Here is a 25748-nt window from a genome sequence, read left to right on the forward strand (position 1 = left end):
GGAAAATGCCTGAAAATTTAACTCTATTAATCAAATTATTTGAGACAATATTATCCTGCAGATAAAAATACATTTCTTGTATATACATGTAGATTTCTACATGAAAGAAAGGATTCAGCTCCAAATAGGAAAGGGCTGACCCTTGATAAAGACATCTCAGACTGCCAAACTGATGTGATTACCATTGTAAGGTGAACCAAAAACAGAAGGATAAAAGGTAAGTTAAGGGAAGGATAAAAGTTTAGTCACCTGCTTCTGCATAGTGGCAGAGTTGGGTGAGAAGCAGGAGATGAAGGCAGAAATAAGACATAGAAGAAAGGCAAAGAAGGCCTCAATTCTGACCAGAAATGAATGGAGAATCAAGCAAAGTTGAGAACAGATATTAACTGCAATGAGATGCTTGAAACTAGAATTTGGCAGTTGATAGTCACAGAAGCTCAATTAAATCACCTTAAAGTAGAATTAGATAAAGCATCTAAAATTTCATGGAGAACCAGTATTACAGTGATCAGATAACTCAGCATGGTATTACCATTTAAAAAACTTTCCCAAATAACATCAAGTCTCCAGAAGACCTTTGCTTTGGATCATGTTCTTTGAAGCTTAAAAAAGTTCCTGACTGACTGGGAGAGACAGCACAGTGCTCCAAACAGAAACTCCATTTGACCCTGGGCAGACCCTGGGTCTTGGATTCTTCCAAGTGAGTGCACTGCACCAGGTTTCTTCCAGGTAAAACATTTTATCATTTTGTTGACAATAAATTAAATTGGGATTGTTTAGAACCACCCCAATTCTGGTGGGGAAGGCAAGGGGGAGAAGTTAATCAAGATAAAGAAACGTCACAGAAATTTCATGCAATGGTAGAGCATTCAAGTTCTTGGTTTCCTAATTAATGCTATATGCAGAAGTATCCTGTAAACTAAATTTGCCTAACAGAAAAGTTCCCACATCCTCAACAGAGAATGACTGCAGTATTTGGGATCCTTGATCAGTATGAACTACTCACTGTCTGTTCTCAAAGATTGGGTTCTTTCTTTTTTACCCAAATCCTACACTGAAAGACAACCAAGGTCCTAAATGTTAACCACCAGTCAAATTAGGAATGTTTAAAGAAAATAAATTAACCTTGAAACAAAGAAGATGTTTTGGTCAAATTTCAGACATGTATTATTAGAAATTAATTACTGGCCCCACCAGGTTAAAGATGAAGGGAGGCCCTGAGAAGTCTACAGAGCTGATATACACACAAGTGAGGGTCACTTTTTTTAACCTAGTTTTATTAAATATTGCTTCTTTGGGATGTGTTTATAACAACTCCCAGAACATCTCATGTAAGGATTCAAAGCGGTCATATTAAAATACAGCTTCAATATAAAGTTTATCACAGTTTTACAGTATTCAAAAATGACAGACCTGCCTTAAAAAACAAAACAAAAACCAAAAAAGGACTATTCCACCCAAAACATAAGAAAACAATTAAATAAACAAGTTTGGCATTTCCATACTTTATAGTATAAAACAGAATATTAAATCTATTACTGGCAAACGGACACTGACGTATTACCTAGTTTGAAATGTGTCCCATTTAAACACACTATACAAGTTCACTATACAAAAGATTGATGGTCTTTTTGATGAAAGAAGTGCACCCTGAAAATTTTTGCCACTTTAGAATATTCAGCTCTTAAAGTCAAAAAAGTCCTTTTGCTTTTTTAAACTGAAGGCTGAATTCAGATTTTTTTTTTTGTTGTTTTGTCTCTTTTGTCAGCCTTCCTGGTTTAAAAACAATAGTGTCTATGGACGCCCACCAGGGGGCAGTGTAAGATTAGCCATTAAATCACGAACAGCTGCAAATATTGTGCATTCACCTGCAACAGAGAAAAATGGTCATTAGCTATTCGCAATACAGGAAAGATGATGTTAACACACCGGTGGGGGTAGGGGTAACTAAATCTAAAATTAGCAAGAACTTTAAAGACCAAAACAAAAGACTAGATTTTAACTGTACAGATTATAGGGGATTAAGCTTTGGTGTTAAGTATCAGATGATACTTGGTTTGGGTTTTGTTTTTTCATCATGAAGACATTTTGGGCAACTCCCAGTTAGATCTGAATTTAAGACAATATGCCTAGAGTTTCTCTACAGAAACACTGGAGCATTGGATAAGCCTTTGAAGTTGGACTTCAAGGTTCCTGACGACCTTTTCTTGAATCTAATGAAAGATCTAATTTTATATTTATATATTAGTTAACAACATCAATGGTGTCCTTCTGATGTTGCATTAAAGGCCAGATAAAAATGTCTACGACAGCACTAATAGAACCTTCTGTGATGACAGAAATATTCTATATGTGTGCTGTGGCTACTGAACACTTGTCATATAGCCAGTGTGACTGAGGAACTGAATTTTACATTTTATTTGATTTTAAATAACTTAAATTTAAATAGCCACATGTGAAGAGTGGCAGTTATACTGGACAGTGCAGGTCTATGATATCTATTGGAGTTTCCCTCAAATTTCCAGGAATTGATCAACTTCTGGAGTTCAACGTTAACATCAATTAATACAAAAATAAAATGATTCCTCCTTCACCGGGGAGGAAGTGATGAGTTTGGGAGGAGGGGAGGGAGGCTAAAGTACAGCACACCAACAATCCAAAAACAAGATTTGTTTGTGTGCGTGTGTATGGGGGGGGGTTGGGGGGAGGTTAATGATTCACCCTCTCAATTTCCCATTTGCTCAAAGAACGAAATACTCTGCCTCTTACTTATTGTGTGTGTGTGTATACACACACACACACACACACACACACACACACATATAGATCTCAAATATTTCAATACAATAAACCAAAACCAGTTGTAAATATTAGAAACCCCAAACTGGGTCCTTTCCCTAGAGCATGGCCTAACGCTACAGTGGCTGAGAGCGAGGGAAGTGAAGACCTCAATTGAATAATGGCCTTCCGGCAAAGGGCAGGATGTGCAGTGATCCTGCACAAGTCACTGCAACCTTCTCTCCAACTACTGGAAAATTAAGGTACAGAAAGAAAAATCCAAAGGTTTAACCAGTCTAAGGTCAAATAAAAGAAAAAAAGAAATATACTTCCAAAATAGCGCAACAATTTCTTAAATAAAAGAAGTTACAACTTTTTCTTTTTTAAAAAACACATTTTCGTTATTGATAGGGAGAAAAACTTGCTCGATCCCAACAGGATCAAACATTCTTTCCTTTAAATTTTAAATTCCATGAGACATAATAATGATAGTCATCTGCTTGCGAAGGAATGGTGTTTATTATCAAAGTTACAGTGAACTGCTACTTGGAAAATGCTGACAGCTTTAAACTTAGATTCTGAAGGACCTATTTTGAGCTGAAAGAAGAGAAGTCAAAGGATGAAAGCAGAAAATTGTAAGAAGTGGAAGAAGCATTACAACAAAAGAAGCACACCCTTCTCTACTGCCCAGTGCGTTCCTTATAAACTATACGTAGGTGAGAACTTGTCTATGTATACAATATGGGGCAACAAACAGCTGAAAATATAATTTCTCCCATGATTCCTGTGTCTAGTAAAATTTTGACACTGTGGTACCTAAAAAATGTTTCAGAGAACAACTTTCCCTCATTTAAAAAACTAATTCTGTTATCATACTATTCTAAACAGAAAGATACAGAGGACTTCCTTAATATTAGAAATAAGCAAAATTTAATTTAATTTCCTTAATGTTAGACATAAGCAGAATGGAAGAGAAGTTCTCTTTGCTGAGCTTTATGTTTTATAATAAAAAATTTAGCACTGCCAGAAGTTCTGTGTTAAGCATAGGCTACTCCGGTATTGAAGGGACCTTGTTTATCTACCAGAATCATTCTGGTCTCTTCGAAAATGTTCAGTTTGAGAGCTTCATTGTGCACTTGGTGAAAAGGTTCACTTGCACCCGCCTGACACTTATATAAGAAGCCCAAAAAGCAGTGATGCCATTTGTATCAGCTTTTATTCTTCACAAAACATTTAGAAGATACAGAAGTTTGAGTGATATTATTCTATTCATGACTGAACCATGAAATAGGAGAAACCAACATGCATTTCAACTTGGTGATGTACAGAGTGGCAGGTATCGATGGTGGGGCAGGAATTCACAGCCATGGAAAATTCTATCATCCTAACCTAGGGCTTTGTGGCAACGTGTGCTATAAATACAAGCTTCTGGCATTAGCAACTGGGTCAGTCCCAATAGTAAATCACTAACAAAAATAAAGTCCAGGCAGCAGAGACATGGACAAAACTGAAGAACCAGTGAGAAAGGAAGAAAGCGACAGGCAGACATTAAGAGGGCCACGGCAACCAGAGCTCTACTACTAGGGCTGGGGGGCAAGGTGGGTAAGGAGGGAGCAGACGGGAGAAGGGGGATCTCTCAAAAGAACGTTTATAACATATATGCAATAAAATATCATCTACTTGTTATGTACCTTGTCGTGGTGGGTTCATCTCTGCAAATCTCTTCAGAATGTTGCTGACCATCATGGGAGCAGCAACAGAAGAGTTCTGCTGTCTGGGAATGTCTGCCTGCTGGGTGGTACCTGAAGCCATGTCATAAATGATTGGAACTATAATACTAACAGGTTCTTGGGGAGGGACCGATGTTTTCTGAGTTAGCTGAAGCTGTAGACACAACACAAACAAAAGAGAATAAAAACACAGTAAGAAAACAAAATATTTATGTAAATGTATCAAAAGTACTATCATTTACTCTGTCAGATTAAAATACAAGTAAAAGAAAATTAAATAGAACAAGAAAAGTGACAAACAACTCAATATTATGATTAAGATGCAACTGTGTCACACAATTACCTAGTTCAATAAATTCCTTACTAAAGGAACCAAGATTATGTGAGGTCTAAACTGACAATTAAGGGATCTGGGCCTATATTTGGCAGCAACAGGTAATTTCTGTAGTTATCCAAAAGATGCTCTGTTATCCTCAAATGGCTTCTCCCTCAGAAGCTCTGCGCACCTGCACCCATATACACACACACACACATGTGCACGCCAGGTGGTACTTACAAAAAATAGCATTTTGGATTTCAGCACCACAGCAGGTGTCCCAGGAGGTGCAATTGGCGGTGCACTGGGAGGGATCGTCAGGCAAAACTGAACGTTCCATTTTAGCTGTGTTGCCTGGTCAGGAAACTGTTTTGAAAAGAAAAAAAATTATGATAAAGTCATATGAACATTTAAAATTATATTCTAGTGTAGGAGCCTGAAAGGTTAGATGGAATTTTATACTCAATTATCAGTAGATCATAAAGTTGATAACCTCCCTTTTCTCAAAGGAAATATACATGTGAAGTTCCTAACTGAAGAGTCAGCTCTGGATTTATATATGTTCACCTTCCTTCCCTCCCACTTCATTAATTCCCAAGGCCTGCGGGTTCTCTTTCCGCGGTGTCTCTGACATCTCTTCCCTTCTCTCTATTTTCACTGATGCCACTGAGCTCAGGGCTCCGTTACTTCTCCCGTAGCCCCCCTAATGGTCCCTTCCATTGGCTGCCTCTCCCAATCCATCCTTACACTACTGCCAGACAAATGTCTTAGAGCATGGTTCTAATCTAGCTCACAAATGCTCAGTGACATGCAGTGATCCATGCTGTCCCACTCCACCCGCCAAGGACCAACACCGGCATTCAAGGCGCTTAACTGGTGCCAATCTAGACTTTTCAGTCTCATTTCCAACTCCTTCCCTAAAACAAACTAGTCAAACTGCATTAATAATTTTAAATTATATCTACTGGAGCTTTTTTAGTGACATAAATATTTACTCCTTTAAAAACTCAAATGGATTTTTTTAACATAAATAATGTTTCCTATAGCCTATCAGAGCAGAAGCCAAATGCTGAGACTACTAGCAAAGGAACACTGCCGTCCCAATATTAATAATAAAACACCAACTGAAAAAAGGAGTGAGGTATTTGGAATTACCCAAAGCAATGCTAGAAACATTAAAACGAAAGGACTACTGCAAGATTGGAAAAATAAAATTAGCTGCCATCTGGATTCCAGGTATATAATTGTATACTTTCATAGGAAAGAAGAGGCATTTAAAAATCTCCCCAGAGGGAGAGAGGGGGAAGATGGCGAAAGAGTAAGACGCGGAGATCACCTTCCTCCCCACAGTACATCAGAAATACAGCTACACGTGGAACAACTCCTACAGAACACCCACTGAACGCTGGCAGAAGACCTCAGACCTCCCAAAAGGCAAGAAACTCCCCACGTACCCGGGTAGGGCAAAAGAAAAAAGAATAAACAGAGACAAAAGAATAGGGACGGGACCTGCACCAGTGGGAGGGAGCCGTGAAGGAGGAAAGGTTTCCACACACTAGGAAGCCCCTTCGCGGGTGGAGACTGCGGGTGGTGGAGGGGGGAAGCTTTGGAGCCCTGGAGGAGAGCACAGCAACAGGGGTGCGGAGGGCAAAGCGGAGAGATTCCCGCACAGAGGATCGGTGCCGACCGGCACTCACCAGCCCGAGGGGCTTGTCTGCTCACCCGCCGGAGGGGGCATGGCTGGGAGCTGAGGCTCGGGCTTCGGTCGGAGCGCAGGGAGAGGACTGGCGGCGTGAACACAGCCTGAAGGGGTTAGTACACCACGGCTAGCCGCCAGGGAGTCCGGGGAAAAGTCTGGACTTGCCGAAGAGGCAAGAGACTTTTTCTTCCCTCTTTGTTTCCTGGTGCGCGAGGAGAGGGGATTCAGAGCGCTGCTTAAAGGAGTTCCAGAGACGGGCGCGAGCCGCGGCTAACAGCGCGGACCCCAGAGACGGGCGTGGGACGCTGGGGCTGCTGCCGCCGCCACGAGGCCTGTGTGCGAGCACAGGTCACTATCCACACCTCCGTTCCGGGGAGCCTGTGCAGCCCGCCACTGCCAGGGTCCTGGGATCCAGGGACAACTTCCCCGGGAGAACGCACGGTGCGCCTCAGGCTGGTGCAACGTCACGCCGGTCTCTGCCGCCACAGGCTCGCCCCACATCCGTACCCCCCTCCCCCCGGCCTGAGTGAGCCAGAGCCCCCAAATCAGCTGCTCCTTTAACCCTGTCCTGTCTGAGAGAAGAACAGACGCCCTCCGGCGACCTACACGCAGAGGCGGGGCCAAATCCAAAGCTGAGCCCCGGGAGCTGTGCGAACAAAGAAGAGAAACGGAAATCTCTCCCAGCGGCCTCAGGAGCAGCGGAATAAATCTCCACAATCAACTTGATGTACCCTGCATCGGTGGAATACATGAATAGACAATGAATCATCCCAAATTGAGGAGGTGGACTTTGAGAGCAAGATTTATTATTTTTTCCCCTTTTCCTCTTTTTGTCAGTGTGTATGTGTATGCTTCTGTGTGAGATTTTGTCTGTATAGCTTTTTTTTTTTTCCTGCAGTACGCGGGCCTCTCACTATTGTGGCCTCTCCCGTCGCGGAGCACAGGCTCCGGATGTGCAGGCTCAGCGGCCATGGCTCACGGGCCCAGCCGCTCCGCGGCATGAGGGAACTTCCCAGACCGGGGCACGAACCAGTGTCCCCTAGATCAGCAGGTGGACTCTCAATCACTGCGCCACCAGGGAAGCCCTGTCTGTATAGCTTTGCTTTCAACATTTGTCCTAAGGTTCTGTCCGTCCGTTTTTTTTTTTTTTTACTTAAAAAAAATTTTTTTTCTTAATAATTATTTTTTATTTTAATAACTTTATTTTACCTTTATTTTATTTTATCCTCTTTCTTTCTATTTTTTCTCCCTTTTATTCTGAGCCGTGTGGATGAAAGGCTCTTGGTGCTGCAGGCAGGAGTCAGCACTGTACCTCTGAGGTGGGAGAGCCAAATTCAGGACACTGGTCCACAAGAGACCTCCCAGCTCCACATAATATCAAATGGCAAAAATCTCCCAGAGATCTCCATCTCAACACCAGCACCCAGCTTCACTCAACGACCAGCAAGCTACAGTGCTGGACACCCTATGCCACACAACTAGCAAGACAGGAACACAACCCCACCCATTAGCAGAGAGGCTGCCTAAAATCATAATAAGGCCACAGACACCGCAAAACATACCACCAGACGTGGACCTGCCCACCAGAAAGACAAGATCCAGCCTCATCCACCAGAACACAGGCAGTAGACCCCTCCACCAAGAAGCCTACACAACCCACTGAAACAACTTTAGCCACTGGGGACAGACACCAAAAACAACGGGAACTACGAACCTACAGCCTGCAAAAAGGAGACCCCAAACACAGTAAGATAAGCAAAATGAGAAGACAGAAAAACACACAGCAGATGAAGGAGCAAGATAAAAACCCACCAGACCTAACAAATGAAGAGGAAATAGGCAGTCTACCTGAAAAAGAATTCAGAATAATGATAGTAAAGAAGATCCAAAATCTTGGAAATAGAATAGACAAAATGCAAGAAACAGTTAACAAGGACCTAGAAGAACTAAAGAGGAAACAAGCAATGATGAACACCACAATAAATGAAATTAAAAATACTCTAGAAGGGATCAATAGCAGAATAACTGAGGCAGAAGAACGGAAAAGTGACCTGGAAGATAAAATAGTGGAAGTAACTATGGCAGAGCAGAATAAAGAAAAAAGAATGAAAAGAACAGAGAACAGTCTCAGACACCTCTGGGACAACATTAAATGCACCAACATTCGAATTATAGGGGTTCCAGAAGAAGAAGAGAAAAAGAAAGGGACTGAGAAAATATTTGAAGAGATTATAGTTGAAAACTTCCCTAATATGGGAAAGGAAATAGTTAATCAAGTCCAGGAAGCACAGAGAGTCCCATACAGGATAAATCCAAGGAGAAATACACCAAGACACATATTAATCAAACTGTCAAAAATCAAATACAAAGAAAACATATAAAAAGCAGCAAGGGAAAAACAACAAATAACACACAAGGGAATCCCCATAAGGTTAACAGCTGATCTTTCAGCAGAAACTCTGCAAGCCAGAAGGGACTGGCAGGACATATTTAAAGTGATGAAGGAGAAAAACCTACAACCAAGATTACTCCACCCAGCAAGGATCTCATTCAGATTTGATGGAGAAATTAAAACCTTTACAGACAAGCAAAAGCTGAGAGAGTTCAGCACCACCAAACCAGCTTTACAACAAATGCTAAAGGAACTTCTCTAGGCAAGAAACACAACAGAAGGAAAAGACCTACAATAACAAACCCCGAACAATTAAGAAAATGAGAATAGGAACATACGTATCAATAATTACCTTAAATGTAAATGGACTAAATGCTCCCACCAAAAGACACAGACTGGCTGAATGGATACAAAAACAAGACCCATATATATGCTGTCTACAAGAGACCCACTTCAGACCTAGGGGCACATACAGACTGAAAGTGAGGGGATGGAAAAAGATATTCCATGCAAATGGAAACCAAAAGAAAGCTGGAGTAGCAATTCTCATATCAGACAAAATAGACTTTAAAATAAAGACTATTACAAGAGACAAAGAAGGACACTACATAATGATCAAGGGACTGATCCAAGAAGAAGATATAACAATTGTAAATTTTTATGCACCCAACACAGGAGCACCTCAATACATAAGGCAAATACTAACAGCCATAAAAGGGGAAATCGACAGTAACACATTCATAGTAGGGGACTTTAACACCCCACTTTCACCAATGGACAGATCATCCAAAATGAAAATAAATAAGGAAACACAAGCTTTAAATGATACATTAAACAAGATGGACTTAATTGATATTTATAGGACATTCCATCCAAAAACAACAGAATACACATTTTTCTCAAGTGCTCATGGAACATTCTCCAGGATAGATCATATCTTGGGTCACAAATCAAGCCTTGGTAAATTTAAGAAAATTGAGCTTTCTTCCCCTTCCTTCCCATTGTCACCAGGGCGGGAGGAAGGCACCCGGGTCCCGGAGGCTCGCGGGAGCTGAGGGGCCCCCTCGGTTGGCTGGTTTTCCTTCTTGCCCACCCTCCGGCCGGCCGGGCAGGGACTGCGGGGCCCTGAGGCGGCGGGAGGACCGTGGCGGTGGGGAGAGGTAGGTGCTCCACGTGCCTGCGCTGTCCCCCGTGGCTCCCAGCTCTGTCCAGCTGCCGCCACGGCCGAAGGCGCCCGTACAGCTCCTCCCGGGGCCCGGGGAGAACCAATCTCGAGACACAGGCCAAAGGCTCGTGCTGGGGGCACCGACTGGGGGCCGGGACTCCCCGGGTCCCCTCCTGGGTGCCGGCGCCCTAGGTGTCCCCCTCCTCCCATTTCGCCCACGACACGTGTCCCCTTGGCTCCTTCTCGCCCACCCCCAACTTGCACCACCTTGTAATCTGTGTGTCTTGCTTTGATCTTGGGGGGCACGGGCACTAACTGCGGGTCACTCTGACCCCACGCCCAGCACGTAGGAGGCAGCCAGGGATAAATGCGGAGTGAGTCCGAGAGGAAAACTGGGAAGGAGACCTGAGGAGCGCCCCATTCAGCTCCTCGGACGGCGGAGGACCCGGGAGCAGGGTTTATCTTCAGCTGCTTTGTCACTGCGAAGTCTCCAGCGGAGTCAGTTCTCGAATCTACACCATCCCCGGGAAGAATCTGACCCTACAAGACAAGGCAGAAGGCACTGGGCTGCCACTTCTTGGGCAGCTCTCGGCGGTTCAGGCTCCGAGTAAGCAATAACAATTACATCACGAGGCCGGGGCGGCAGTGCCGAGGAGTCTCCCGGTTTCCTGCAGCCTGATCTCGCTGAACCCGCCTCTAAACTGGGGGGCATACGGATTGGTGAAGAGAGAAAGTGGAGGGAGGAGAGAGTCATCCGAAACCACCATTTCCCCCTTCTCCCTGTATTTGCTGTTTTAAAATCTTGTCCTCAACGTTCCCTAAACATCTAACTAGAACTATTAACACCCCCTCAACACCTCCGCAGATGTCAGGTTTCTTTTTGACTCTAGTATCGAGCATTTAGTAACTCGCCATGAAAAGAAAAAAAAAAAATTACCAGGGGAAATGAGGACCGTTGCTGAAATTGTTTTTGCTTGCTACGAAAACGCTGAAGTACAGCTTAGCCTCACTGTGAACTCCGAAATGGCATGCCTGTGTTCAAACACTTATTACACAAAACAAGTGAGTGGATGAGACAGTCCATTCTTACATGTAGGTTTTCAGACCCTTAAGAATTCGATAGCATTTGAAAATAGAGTTGCTAGTGCACTTAAAAAAAGAAAAAAGAACTATCCAAGTCGTAAAAAGTATTCTATGCCTGTTATGTAATGGCTGTGTTGTGCGTGTAAAATGTCATTTAACCTTTAAAAATATGAATAAGAGTTTGGGGTTACCTTCACAATCTTAAAAGAGAAAGCAATTTTTCAAATTAATGCTTAATAATCCAGCCCCTAGCACAGTGCTGGGCACATGGTAGGAAGATGTTGCTTCATGGTGATAGTGCATTTTAGAACAATTATTTTACATCACCCTAGTGATTCAACTGTGTAATCTGTTGCCATCTTATATAGTTTGAACCTCATATGATAGCTTATTATTTGTATGTAGCACCGTTTAAAATCTGTTTCAGGCAACTCAGTAAAGTCAGCTATTCTGTAGGGCAACATATATCCAGGATTGATGCAAAGCAACTGTTCCAGTTAAGTGATGGTCAGCATAACTGGAGCGTGGCCCTTTAAGGAGTCAAACTTCTTTTCTTTAAAATCGTTTTTAACTGTTGTTAAAGATTTTCTGAAATGTATTATAAATATTTCTGTTTTCTTAAAAAAAAAAAAAAGAAAATTGAAATTGTATCAACTATCCTTTCTGGCCACAACGCTATGAGACTAGATATCAATTACAGGAAAAGATCTGTAAAAAATACAAACACATGGAGGCTAAACAATACATTACTTAGTAACGAAGTAATCCCTGAAGAAATCAAAGAGGAAATTAAAAAATACCTAGAAACAAATGACAATGGAGACACGACGACCCAAAACCTATGGGATGCAGCAAAAGCAGTTCTAAGAGGGAAGTTTACAGCAATACAATCCTACCTTAAGCAACAGGAAACATCTCGAATAAACAACCCAGCCTTGCACCTAAAGCAATTAGAGAAAGAAGAACAAAAAAGCCCCAAAGTTAGCAGAAGGAAAGAAATCATAAAGATCAGACCAGAAATAAATGAAAAAGAAATGAAGGAAATGATAGCAAAGTTCAATAAAACTAAAAGCTGGTTCTTTGAGAAGATAAACAAAATTGATAAACCATTAGCCAGACTCATCAAGAAAAAAGGGAGAAGACTCAAATCAATAGAATTAGAAATGAAAAAGGAGAAGTAACAACTGACACTGCAGAAATACAAAAGATCATGAGAGATGACTACAAGCAACTCTATGCCAATAAAATGGACAACCTGGAAGAAATGGACAAATTCTTAGAAATGCACAACTTGCCAAGACTGTCTGAGGAAGAAATAGAAAATATGAACAGACCAATGACAAGCACTGAAATTGAAACTGTGATTAAAAATCTTCCAACAAACAAAAGCCCAGGACCAGATGGCTTCACAGGCGAATTCTATCAAGCATTTAGAGAAGAGCTAACACCTATCCTTCTCAAACTCTTCCAAAATATAGCAGAGGGAGGAACACTCCCAAACTCATTCTACAAGGCCACCATCACCTTGATACCAAAACCAGAAAAGGATGTCACAAACAAAGAAAACTACAGGCCTATATCACTGATGAACATAGATGCAAAAATCCTCAACAAAATACTAGCAAACAGAATCCAACGGCACATTAAAAGGATCATACACCATGATCGAGTGGGGTTTATTCCAGGAATGCAAGGATTCTTCAATATATGCAAATCAATCAAAGTGATACACCATATTAACAAATTGAAGGAGAAAAACCATGATCATCTCAATAGATGCAGAGAAAGCTTTTGACAAAATTCAACACCCATTTATGATAAAAACCCTGCAGAAAGTAGGCATAGAGGGAACTTTCCTCAACATAATAAAGGCCATACATGACAAACCCACAGCCAACATCGTCCTCAATGGTGAAAAACTGAAACCATTTCCACTAAGATCAGGAACAAGACAAGGTTGCCCACGCTCACCACTCTTATTCAACATAGTTTTGGAAGTTTTAGCCACAGCAATCAGAGAAGAAAAGGAAATAAAAGGAATCCAAATCGGAAAAGAAGAAGTAAATCTGTCACTGTTTGCAGATAACATGATACTATACATAGAGAATCCTAAAGATGCTACCAGAAAACTAATAGAGCTAATCAATGAATTTGGTAAAGTAGCAGGATACAAAATTAATGCACAGAAATCTCTGGCATTCCTATACACTAATGATGAAAAATCTGAAAGTGAAATTAAGGAAACACTCCCATTTACCACTGCAACAAAAAGAATAAAATATCTAGGAATAAACCTACCTAAGGAGACAAAAGACCTGTATGCAGAAAATTATAAGACACTGATGAAAGAAATTAAAGATGATACAAATAGATGGAGAGACATATCATGTTCTTGGATTGGAAGAATCAACATTGTGAAAATGACTCTACTACCCAAAGCAATCTACAGATTCAATGCAGTCCTATCAAACTAGCACTGGCGTTTTTCACAGAACTAGAACAAAAAAATTCACAATTTGTATGGGAACACAGAAGACCCCGAATAGCCAAAGCAATCTTGAGAACGAAAAACGGAGCTGGAGGGGTCAGGCTCCCTGACTTCAGACTATACTACAAAGCTACAGTAATCAAGACAGTATGGTACTGGCACAAAAACAGAAAGATAGATCAATGGAACAGGATAGAAAGCCCAGAGATAAACCCATGCACATATGGTCACCTTATCTTTGAGAAAGGAGGCAGGAATGTACAGTGGAGAAAGGACAGCCTCTTCAGTAAGTGGTGCTGGGAAAACTGGACAGGTACATGTAAAAGTATGAGATTAGAACACTCCCTAACACCATACACAAAAATAAGCTCAAAATGGGTTAAAGACCTAAATGTAAGGCCAGAAACTATCAAACTCTTAGAGCAAAACATAGGCAGAACACTCTATGACATAAATCACAGCAAGATCCTTTTTGACCCACCTCCTAGAGAAATGGAAATAAAAACAAAAATAAACAAATGGGACCTAATGAAACTTCAAAGCTTTTGCACAGCAAAGGAAACCATAAACAAGACCAAAAGACAACCCTCAGAATGGGAGAAAATATTTGCAAATGAAGCAACTGACAAAGGATTAATCTCCAAAATTTACAGGCAGCTCATGCAGCTCAATAACAAAAAAACAGACAAGCCAATCGAAAAATGGGCAGAAGACTTAAATAGACATTTCTGCAAAGAAGATATACAGATTGCCAACAAACACATGAAAGAATCCTGAACGTCATTAATCATTAGAGAAATGCAAATCAAAACTACAATGAGATATCATCTCACACCAGTCAGAATGGCCATCATCCAAAAATCTAGAAACAATAAATGCTGGAGAGGGTGTGGAAAAAAGGGAACCCTCTTGCACTGCTGGTGGGAATGTGAATTGGTACAGCCACTATGGAGAACAGTATGGAGGTTCCTTAAAAAACTACAAATAGAACTACCATATGACCCAGCAATCCCACTACTGGGCATATACCCTGAGCAAACCATAATTCAAAAAGAGTCATGTACCAAAATATTCATTGCAGCTCTATTTACAATAGCCAGGAGATGGAAGCAACCTAAGTGTCCATCATCGGATGAATGGATAAAGAAGATGTGGCACATATATACAATGGAATATTACTCAGCCATAAAAAGAAACGAAATTGAGTTATTTGTAGTGAGGTGGATGGATCTAGAGTCTGTCATACAGAGTGAAGTAAGTCAGAAAGAGAAAGACAAATACCGTATGCTAACATATATATGGAATCTAAGAAAAAAAAAGTCATGAAAAACCTAGGAGTAAGACGGGAATAAAGACACACACCTACTAGAGGATGGACTTGAGGATATGGGGAGGGGGAAGGGTAAGCTGTGAGAAAGTGAGAGAGTGGCATGGACATCTATACTACCAAACGTAAGGTAGATAGCTAGTGGCAAGCAGCTGCACAGCACAGGGAGATCAGCTCGGTGCTTTGTGACCGACTGGAGGGGTGGGATAGGAAGGGTGGGAGGGAGGGAGACGCAAGAGGGAAGAGATATGGGAACATATGTATATGTATAACTGATTCACTTTGTTATAAAGCAGAAACTAACACACCATTGTAAAGCAATTATACTCCAATAAAGATGTTAAAAAAAAAATCTCACTGGAGAGGATAGATTTTTCAATAAATGGTTTAGGGCAGTTGGGGGCATCTGAAAAAATTGGACCCATACCTCACCATTTGACCACAAGGTATATTTTAAATGGATCAAATATATAAGTAGTTTACAAAATGATTCCATAACAGTATTAGGAGAAACCAGGGGAGGATTATTTCATGATCTGGGAGTAGGAAGAGTATATTAAATGCATCTTTTTATAAGAGAGAAGCCACTGATAACTTAGACTGCTTGTGGGGAGGAGGACTAGATGGCTGGATAGGGATGGATGCGAAATTTCCCACTGTATCACCTCGCTCTAAATTCAAAAGATATAAGAGGATTGTGTTACCTACCCAAAGACAAATAAAATTTAAGTTAAAAATTAAGAATGCAAGAGAAAAATGAAGTACATAACATAAATGGGTGAAAACCAACATATACTGTTCCCACCAACTCCAACCTCCTCAGACCGACCTGGCTAGAGAAGTCTGTGTGTCACTGTAACTTACCAACTCTAGCTTCATAATATGCACACAGTCCCTGAGGATGTGTGTAGGAGCTCCTAACAGCTTGGTGAAAGCTATTAATGTATTGGCTTTAAATGGCGGTCCTGCAACCTACAAGGATAAATAAAGCAAGTTAAGTTACTCTTCATTCTACCTTGACTCCTCTGTTTCACTGACTGTATTAAAATTATGCATTAAGAAACACATACTCTTGTTTCAAAGAATTTCTCTAAAACTTGAAGTTCATCAGGTTTCCACTGTCCTGCATTTTCGGGTGTCACTTTTAGCTGAAGTGTTTGGTTGGTTTTGGGACTAAGGGCTACTCTGCATTTCAGCGCATCAGTCTTAAACATGATCACTCCGGGTTCATTGGAATTTATCAGCTGTAGCTGAAAAACAAGAAGCATGCATCAAATTAACACGTGAAATAATATGTAAGTCAAAGGGAAAATGAAAATGGTAACTAGAGAAGTGTTTAAAAGGAAAACAACTAAGTTGATACCTGTTCCACAAAAAGGTATCTAGGCACTGGGCACCAGCAATTGCTAACCATATGGCAAAGAGAGGCAATCAGACATTATGTGTCTCTTGATGGAAGAACATAATACCACCTATCAAAACCACAACCAACTTGAGCCTGAATTCAGTAGTCAGATCCACAGGGTTGATCAATATTACAGAAATATGGAGATCAAAAGAACATGTTAGATGATTCCAAAGGGATGTGATCAGCAAGATCCAGACTGTGAGAAACTCCACAGGACAAATGATATGGCTTCTTCAACAAATACATTATCTAATGAGAAATGGAGGGGGAACCTATTGTTTAGAAAGGACTTAAGAACATGTATGGATTTTGATTCAGATGGTAAAACCTGTGACAACTTGGGAAATCTGGACACCAATTAGAAATCTGATGATAAAGAAACTATGGATGAAATGATGTCAGGAATTTGCTGTCAAACAATCTGGGAGGAGGAGTTATAGATGAAACAACATTAGTGTGAGTTCACTGTTGAAGGTGGGTGATGAGAACAGAAAGGTTTATTATACGATTCTCTCTACTTCTGTATATGCTTAAAATTGTCCACAATAAGTTTTTTAAAAAAGATCCAGTAGGAAAAAAGAATAAAGAGTTCAATTACAAAATGTTAGATCTGGACTGGGACGATATGCTAATCCAGGGGTTGGTAAATATTTTAGGTTCTATGGTCTCTGCTGCAACCACCCATAGACGATATGCAATTGAATGCGTGTGGCTGTGTTCCGATGAAACTTTACAAAAACAGGTGGAGGGCAGGACTTGGCCTCGAGGCCCATAGTTTACTGACCTCTGCTCTAGCCTAATATGCTGATTATGCAGATAAGCAAAATGAGGTTCAAAGGGCTGAAAGCTTACATGGCTTTTAAGTGGCAGAGGTGAGGCTAGATCACAGGTCTGATGATTACTTTTGAATGCTAATTTATTTCAACTTATGTTAAAACTTTTCTTTCTTTCAAATTTGAATATAAAGGTTGCAAAATAGCTTGGCGCCATCTGTGGAGAGGCTATTTTAAACATTCACCATTCTGACTACCTCATTAACATAAATATCAATAATAATTATTATAAATAATATGTAACTGAATACCAAAACATTATGTAAAGGTTTTATATGAAGTTACCTCAAATTCCCACAACTGTTGTGAGTTAGGTAGATACTACTATCTACTATTATCAAAAAGGTGAAGAAATGTGCCGAAGCTCGTACCAGCCAGTGGCATGACCTGGCTACAAACTGGGGTAGCCTGACTACAGAACTCGTGCTCTCAACTCTGAACTGTCTCCTAAGGGTATCACCACAGGATAGAAGTCTTTTTCTATAAGAATTTTAAATCAATTCAGTTGCTCATGTGTTTTTAAAAAATACTTATTTATTTATTTATTCTGGCCGTGCCAGGTCTTAGTTGCGGCATGCGAACTCTTAGTTGCAGCATGTAGGATCTAGTTCCCTGACTAGAGATCGAACCCAGGCCCTGTGCACTGGAAGCACGTCTTAGCCACTGGACCGCCATGGAAATCCCCAATTGCTCATGTATTTAAAAAGTAGCTTTCATCCTTGTGATCATGAATAATTTTATGATCACAGATTCAGATTCAGCCTGCCTGCAGAAGCATTCCAGAGGGCAAGTAGTTACTCATATGCTATTCTCTACCAAGTCAGATCCTGGATGCACTTGTTCTATGGTATCGTGGGGACCTATCTCCAGGTCCATGATAGCCAGAGTATGGCAAATTGTAAGTGAAGGAATTTGTTAATGTAAGAATGGAAAAGAAAATAGTGGATCCATTTTTAATGCTAGGGTGGAGGGCAAAACATAATTCTAACAGGCTGGTTAAAGGAGGTAAGGGAATAGCACTTCAGTTCAGATCCTACTCTAGGAAGCAACTTAGCACCTGCTTTGACAATCACCACTTAGGAATTCAGCAGGTACTCACATACCGTTTCTTGTTGAATAATTCTTTGAAGGTGTCGTCTCATGATGACGGATCCAAGGAATCTCTCAAGCGGAGAACAAAGGTAACTACCTGCTAGGCCGGGCACGAGGCCTGGCGTTGGAGAGGGCAGCAGTAAAATATTCAAGGCACTGTGAGTGAGGATGGTAGGGATGGAGGCCGCCCAGGAGCGCTGAGGTAGTTTACGAGGTGGAGGCATGTTTGTGGGCATCGTTTGGGAACCTTTTGGGAAGGAAAACGTCATTTTTTTTTTTTTTACAAATACACACAATCTCATTGTTCCCTGTTTTGCTTTTATTAAACACCTTTACTTTTCTATAGCAATCCATACTGTTTCCGTTACTCCCTGTGGTGTTAACAATCACATATTAGTTTCCTTACAGTTATTCTCCTCCCTGCAGCCAGGTCCCTTGCAGTGTGACTTTGCAGCAGTTCCTTCAAGGAGTGGGGTCTACTTCTTTACTTGGGATCTGGGCTGGCCTTGTGACTTGCTGTGGCCTACAGAATGCAGTGGAAATGACACAGTGCCAGCTGCAGGCCTAGGCTTTTACTGACTCTCTTGGAATCCTGTCCAGCCCCAGTTGAGCAAGCCCATGATCAAGTATGAGACCATAAGCAGCAGAGAGAAGCCAGGCCCCAGCCAACCCAGGAGCTGACCACAGATGCATGAGTGAGCCCAGCAGAGCCTGGAAGAATCACCCAGCTGGGCTCAGCCCAAATTGCCAATCTGCAGAACAGCGAGCGAACATATGATTGTTGTTTTAAGCCACTAAAAGTCACATGGCAAAAGCTAATGAACATATGTGTACAATTCTTCTTTTCTGTGTTAATTTGCATAACCTTGTCAGTTACCTTTAGGTACCTTTTAAGGTCTAGTAGTACAGCTAAGTTAGTAGTCGTAACAGAGGTACAGGATTCACCTCAGAAGACTTCTGGAGGAGACATTCTCCTTTCTTACATTTTGCCCGACTTTTACAAATTTAACTACTGTTACAACCAATTTACTAAATGGATAAAAGTTTAAGCTATTGAGTATCCTTATTAAGTCATGACTTTCAAATGTGAAGATGAGGATAGAATGATTAAAACAGGTCATTTATGTTATTCTAAAAGCTAACATAAAAGTGTCGATGACACTCACTTGTTCCAGCTCGAGGGGAATGAGAAGCATCTGGAACTGGAGAATGTAGTGATGGGTTGGCTGGTGACATCCCAGGCATGCGTGTTGCTGGTGAGGGGCCAGACACTTGAGGAGACCCTGGCCAGTTCCCTGCTCGTCCACTTGGTGACACCATAGTGTATGGAGAACTAGGGTCCAGGGTTCCTGTAAACAAGTAAACAAATGGTTTTCAAAACCTATATTTTAATAGCTGAAAAGCTATTAAATAGCTGACAACATCCAAATGCTTAAACCCCACGTGGTGATATTTTATTTTGTCTTTCAGTAAGATATTTCACTGAAGCCTGATGCACATGGCACATTTGAATCTCTATTTGGTGTAGTTTTTGTACTTTTGAACATGATACAAAAATTAGGAAGATAAAAAAATACTGAGAAAGGATAAAATTTACCTTTACACAAGCTTCAAGATGTGTAATATGTAACAATGTACTTTACACTATATAACAAACACTATGTTTGAAAATATTAAGCAAAAAAATCTCAAACCTCCTTTAAGGGTAGAAATCTTATATTTTTAAACTAACCCTGACAAATTATGTTTTCATTCTACTCAGAGAAGGCTGAAGAGAGGGAATTTTCCATTTTCTTTATTTAGTAAAGTGTACAGTGACTAAGAAATGCACCAAGAATCAAATTTTGAAAGCAGTGACCTCCTGAACAATCTGATATTTAAATTTCATCCTGCAGAACTTTTAACATATTTACACCTCTCTGTAACCAAATGACAAAATGAGAAAATACTTCTACCATATATCAGAGAATAAATGTTCCTTACTTAGAAATCTTACAAATCGGTAAGAAAAACACAAGAATATAGGCAAAGGATATAAACTGGCAGGTGTAAAATAAGAAACACGAAAGACTAATGAACATTAAAAAAAGTTCAACTTCACTAATAATTAAAAAAACCACACATCGAACAGTAATATGCCATTTTTTACCTATCAAAATGACCAAGATTAAAAAAAAATCACAATACCCCTTGTTGGCAATGATGCAGGAAAACAGACATTCTTGTACAATACTAGAGGAAATTGGTACAGCCTTTTAGGTGAGCAATTTGCAGTATGTTTCAAAAGCTTTAGAACTTCTCAAACCCTTTGAGACAGCAATTCCACTTCTAGGAACTTACCTATGAAAATAATCCTGTGAGCAGAGAAGACACCATGTTCAGTTGTGAAAAAATAGAAACATTCTAAACGTATCGTAATAAGAGATAAACGTATCGTAATAAGAGAACGGTTAAATCGTGGTATGCCCAGACAAGGGGATACTATGAAGCCATTTAGTATGATGATGTAGTTTTTACTGACAGAAATGTTCCTGCAAATATTAATAGTAAAGAGGAAAATCACAGATGCTACACAGCTGTAAAACCTGAGGAAGCTCTTTATGTTCAGATTTGGCACAGGATTCATGATACAGTTAAGTGACGAATGTAAGGTACCGAACATGGTGTGCAGTATGCTGCCATGTGTGTAAAAGAGAGGGGGAAGAACAATCCGCATAAGACATCCCTCCAAGAATGCACGAGAAATCAGGAGCACTAAATGCCTTTGGGAGGAAGAACTAGGTGGTTGGTGGACTCGAAAGGGAACACCTCACTGGCTACCTCTTCTATTCTTCTCTTTTTGAACAAATTCAAAATAGAATTTTTGAGTTAAAAAATTCAAGTCTCAAAACAATACATATGGTAGGGTCCCAATTTTGTGTTGGGGGGGTAGTGTTTAAGGGGAGAGAAGATGGGTAGAGAGCAAGATAGAGCAACAGAGATTTGGGCAGGCAGGCAGGCAGGCAAGCCGGGGTGCGTGACAGGCTGAGTGAGGGGGAGAGAGAGTGCGAAGCAGACAGACTAACTGGTAGATCTCTTCGTTGTGTGATCAGGAAAAATGTATTCTTATTTTTGGCCGTGCAACGCGGCATGTGGGATCTTAGTTCCAAACCCGGGCCCCCTGCAGTGGAAGTGCGGAGTCCTAACCACTGGACCACCAGGGAATTCCCAGGAAAAACATACTTTCTTTTGCTATTTCCCCAATACACAAGTGCTAATTTTGCAAAAAGAAAATTTATTTAACAAAAACTTATTTAACAAAAACTACCTTCACATCAAACTCTTATGTTCTAGCGATTTCCGGTATGGACTCACCATGTGGACTAGCAAAACTGGCCCCTGGTCCTATTGAGATTCCATGCGAGGAAGGGGGAGGAGTTGGAACAAATGATGCTGGTGATGGGGCTCTCAAAGCCCCACTGGGGGAGCTGGCGGCATGCAGATTTCCTAATAAAGGAAAATAATTATAGATGATCTTGCAGGACACATATTATGTCCTGTCCAAGGACCCCGAGTTAAGACTCTCTACAGACTAAAGAAACAAGTAGTAAAGCTCCCATGAGTAGCACAAAGAAAAACTGGAACAATTTCAGTATGGAAAAAGAGAGACATCAATTCCGTGGGGCCCAAATTCTAGCTCTTATATTGACTGATGTTTAAAAAAAAAAATCCAGTGTACTTTTTTATCCACTCACTCACTCATTCAACAAGTAGGCATGAACATCAATTTCATGCCAAGCATTGTTGTAGGTACTGGGGATGCAGCAGTTAACAACAGACAAAAATTCCTGCCCTCATGGAGTTTATATTCTAGTATAATGAGAAAGACAAACATATGTCAGGTTATGCTAAGTGCTATGGAGAAAAACAGGGCAAGGTAAGGGGGCTATATCGTGTAGTGGTGGAGGTGGGTGCTGTTCTTTATGTAGAGCAACCAGAGACCTCTCTGAGGAGGGGCTATGTGGGCTGAGACATGAAGTGAAGGATCAGAAGAGCTAGTGCAAAGGCCCCAATGGTAGCAGCAGTTATAAATAACAGGGGGAGGCCAGTGTGGCTGGAACAGCGTGAGCAAGGCAGGGAGGGGGGAACGGAAGACGATTAGGTCAGAGAGGTGGGAGGAGGGTCCCAGATCACACAGGGACTTGTAGGCCACTCTAAGGACTTAGGGTTTACCCTGAATGAGATGGGAGGCCACTGCAGAGTCTGCAGCAGAGGAGTCATGACCTAACTTCTGTTCCAGAAGGATCACTCTAGCTGCTATTGAAAAACAGACTATAGGGCAGGAGGCAGTGAAACCAGTTAGAGGCAACTGCAATTACCCAGGTGAGAGATGGCTAATGACTTGGGAAAGGGTGAAGGCTGAGACGGTGAAAGTGGTTAGATTCTGGATAAATTCTGAAGATGGAGCTGACAATATTCGGTAACTGACTGACTGTGGGTGTGAGAGAAAGAGGAGTCCAACATGACTCCTACAGCTTTGGCCCAAGTAACAGGAAGGAAGGAAGAAGCTGCCACTTGCTGAGATGCAGTGTCTATGGGACAAGCAGAACAGGGCAGGGTTGGGGGGTGTTAGGAATTTAGTTTCAGCCGTGCTGAGTTTCAGATGTTGACTAAACATCTACATAGAAATGCTGAATAGTTAGCTGGAAAATACAGGACTCAAGTGTGGGGGAGAGGCCTAGATGGAGCTATAAAAAACTCGGAGACATGAGCTTAAAGATGGTATTTAGCCACAGGACTAGCTTTAATTTAGGATGATGAAGGGTGGGGACTATGGCTATCAAAACTATCAGTGCAACATTAAAATACTTGCTACATTACCATGACTATCCTCAATACCAGCAGCTTTCAAATTCTCTACTATGTAAGAGAATTTCATATTTTTAATGTTCTATTAATACCTAATGCAGTACTAATTCAATATAGTATGAATTCAATATTAACATATTGATATTCAATAAATGTTAATCAACTTGATTAACCTTTAAGTATTATATTTACATATTTAGCTGTGTGATCTGGACTGGTGACTTGACTTCTCCATGCCTCGGTATGCGTTTAATCGTTTATTCCCTAGGGAATAAACGAATTCGTTTAATGCCTAGGGCTTAAAAGGGTAAAGTGCTTAGAACAGGGCTTGGCACACAGGAAGCACTATATACCTGTCTGCTACTAAAACTATTTCAAAATAATCATCTCTCCTTCCTTCTATACGAAACCAGTCTCAACCCACATCCTAGAAACTCCCTCCCCTCGGGTGCTGGGACCCCGCTTCCCATTCTCCCCCTTGTTCCCCAGCTGCTCCTCCTCAGGCTCCCACACTGTCTACTGTCAGAGCTTCACAGGGTCTGAGTCTCCCACCAGCTCAGGGTTCAGGGACCTTCAATGACACAACAATGACTTCCAAGTCTTCACCTGGGGTCCCACCATCTCTGATGAGCAGGGAAGGACTCATCTACCCTAAAAATCCGATACCAGTGCTCCTTGCTAGAAGGTAAGCTCAAGAAGCAGGACTGCTATCGGGCTCACTGCTGAATCCCCAGCACCGTGCAGCATCAGACACAGAGCAAGCACTTAAGACATACCAACAAATTAATTGTTCTGTTAAAAGTCAAAGTTTGGCATTCTCCAGCAATTTTTTTTTAAAGATTTTTTTTGATGTGGACCAGTTTTAAAGTCTTTATTGAACTTGTTACAATATTGCTTCTGTTTTATATGTTGGTTTTTTGACCGCGAGGCATGTGGGATCTTAGCTCCCTGACCAGGGATCGAACCTGCACTTCCTGCACTGGAAGGCAAAGCCTTAGCCACTGGACCGCCAGAGAAGTCCCTCTCCAGCAGTTTTTACAGCGCACTTCATGGGGTCGCCAACAGAGCCATCTTGTTCAGACAAGCAGGTTGTGGCCTGCCCGACTCTAAGGTGGGGCACTGTTCACATACACCTGGGCTCTGCCAACTCCTTCTGTAAGGGGGCTTTTGTGAAACGGGTCATCGTAGCGGGAAAGCAGCCACAGACACTACATAAATGGATGTGGCTGTGTTCCGATGAAACTATTTACAAAACTAGGTGGTGGATAGGATGTGGCCCACAGGCCTTAGTGTGTCGACCTCTGACATAGATCATGTTGTGATTCTTGGAGTTGCGCCATGAGTCTGACTCTGGGTGACAACAACTCCACTTAACTCAAACCTTTTAAAAGTGCTCCTGAATCATGAACACAGATTTCACAACCCTGCCATAATGAATGAATGGCAAATACCCAGCCACGGACTAGCAAAGCAGTTCCCTCTGGCATCTAAGGCTACATCTGTAGTATTTCTCACAGTGTGTGTGTGTGTGTGTGTGTGTATGCGTGTGTCTTCTGGATCTGAAAGTTGAACACAACAAGAGAATAAGTAATATCTTACCTGGAGACTGTGTGTGCATCATAGAGGGAGACTGGTTAACTGTGCTGTGATAAGATGTAGGGGGCGAAGTTAGAGGATAAGCGCCTGATGATCCTGGCTGCTTTGGAAATGGCTGAAAAGAAGAAAATTCCATGTTGGTAAAATGGCCAACCATGCAGATTATGTGAGTGTGGCTTTCCCCAATAAAGAGCTACAGTGTTAACATTTACACACATCACTGGTTACCAAATAGGAAAGGTGAGGTATGAAAATGCCCAAAATTCACATCAATAATGCAAGTTTTAAAAAACTTCCTTTCAAAATGTTTTAAAAATAGCAACATTCTCATTCCTGACCTTGCAGTACCACTGCTTATAGCCCCCAAGATGTTTTTTGCTCATTTTATCTACCATATAACTGATTTATCTATATTATTTACCTACCATTTCACTGATTCTAAGATAAATTTTCCCCATATTTTAACATCTCTGAAATCAGTGTGTGTCTTCCAATGCATGGCATGTCGTAGGTGAACTGGCAGTGTTGTTTCGGGCAGTACATAAAAACAATGCATTTGGTGGAGTTTTAGAGTCAGTGAAATATGGTAGTTCAGCCTGATCTCTACTCACCTTCATCTCCAGTAATGACAATGTAATTCTTCCTAGTCTATTTTTTTAACTTGAGGTATGAATCACATACAGTAAAGCACACGACTCTTAAATGTACAGTCTGATGAGTTTTTATAAATGTAACTTCCACATAGATCAAGATAATGAAGGACATTACCAGAACCCCAGAGGCCACCCTCACCCACCTTCCAAGTCTCTATCACCTCCCCAAACTCTGACTTCCATCACTCAAGCTTGGTTTTGCCTGTTTTTTGCATCTCATATAAATACTGAATGTACTCATTAGTGTCTGGCTTCTTTTGTTCAACATTATGTCAGTGAAATTCATCATTTCGTTACATGTAGCAATAGCTTTTTTCATTTCTGTAAAGTATTCCACCGT

At 41.2% G+C, this 25748-nt stretch overlaps 1 protein-coding gene across 1 annotated transcript in view; it reads right to left on the reverse strand.

The window, feature by feature from the left end:
- Positions 1–1256: 1256 nt before the first annotated feature.
- MED14 (mediator complex subunit 14) overlaps positions 1257–25748 on the reverse strand; it is a gene marked incomplete at its 5' end in the record, with an annotated part of 72816 nt that continues 48324 nt past the window's right edge. The window contains 9 exons of the mRNA XM_079727352.1: positions 1257–1868; positions 4470–4662; positions 5065–5190; positions 15843–15950; positions 16049–16228; positions 18323–18558; positions 19478–19660; positions 21666–21797; positions 24759–24870. Of these exons, the coding sequence (XP_079583478.1) occupies positions 1795–1868; positions 4470–4662; positions 5065–5190; positions 15843–15950; positions 16049–16228; positions 18323–18558; positions 19478–19660; positions 21666–21797; positions 24759–24870 (1344 nt within the window). The 3' untranslated portion in view covers positions 1257–1794. The remainder of the gene's footprint in view (positions 1869–4469; positions 4663–5064; positions 5191–15842; positions 15951–16048; positions 16229–18322; positions 18559–19477; positions 19661–21665; positions 21798–24758; positions 24871–25748) is intronic.

This window comes from Hyperoodon ampullatus (assembly GCF_949752795.1).
Source record: "Hyperoodon ampullatus genome assembly, chromosome: X".
Taxonomy (NCBI): domain Eukaryota; kingdom Metazoa; phylum Chordata; class Mammalia; order Artiodactyla; family Ziphiidae; genus Hyperoodon; species Hyperoodon ampullatus.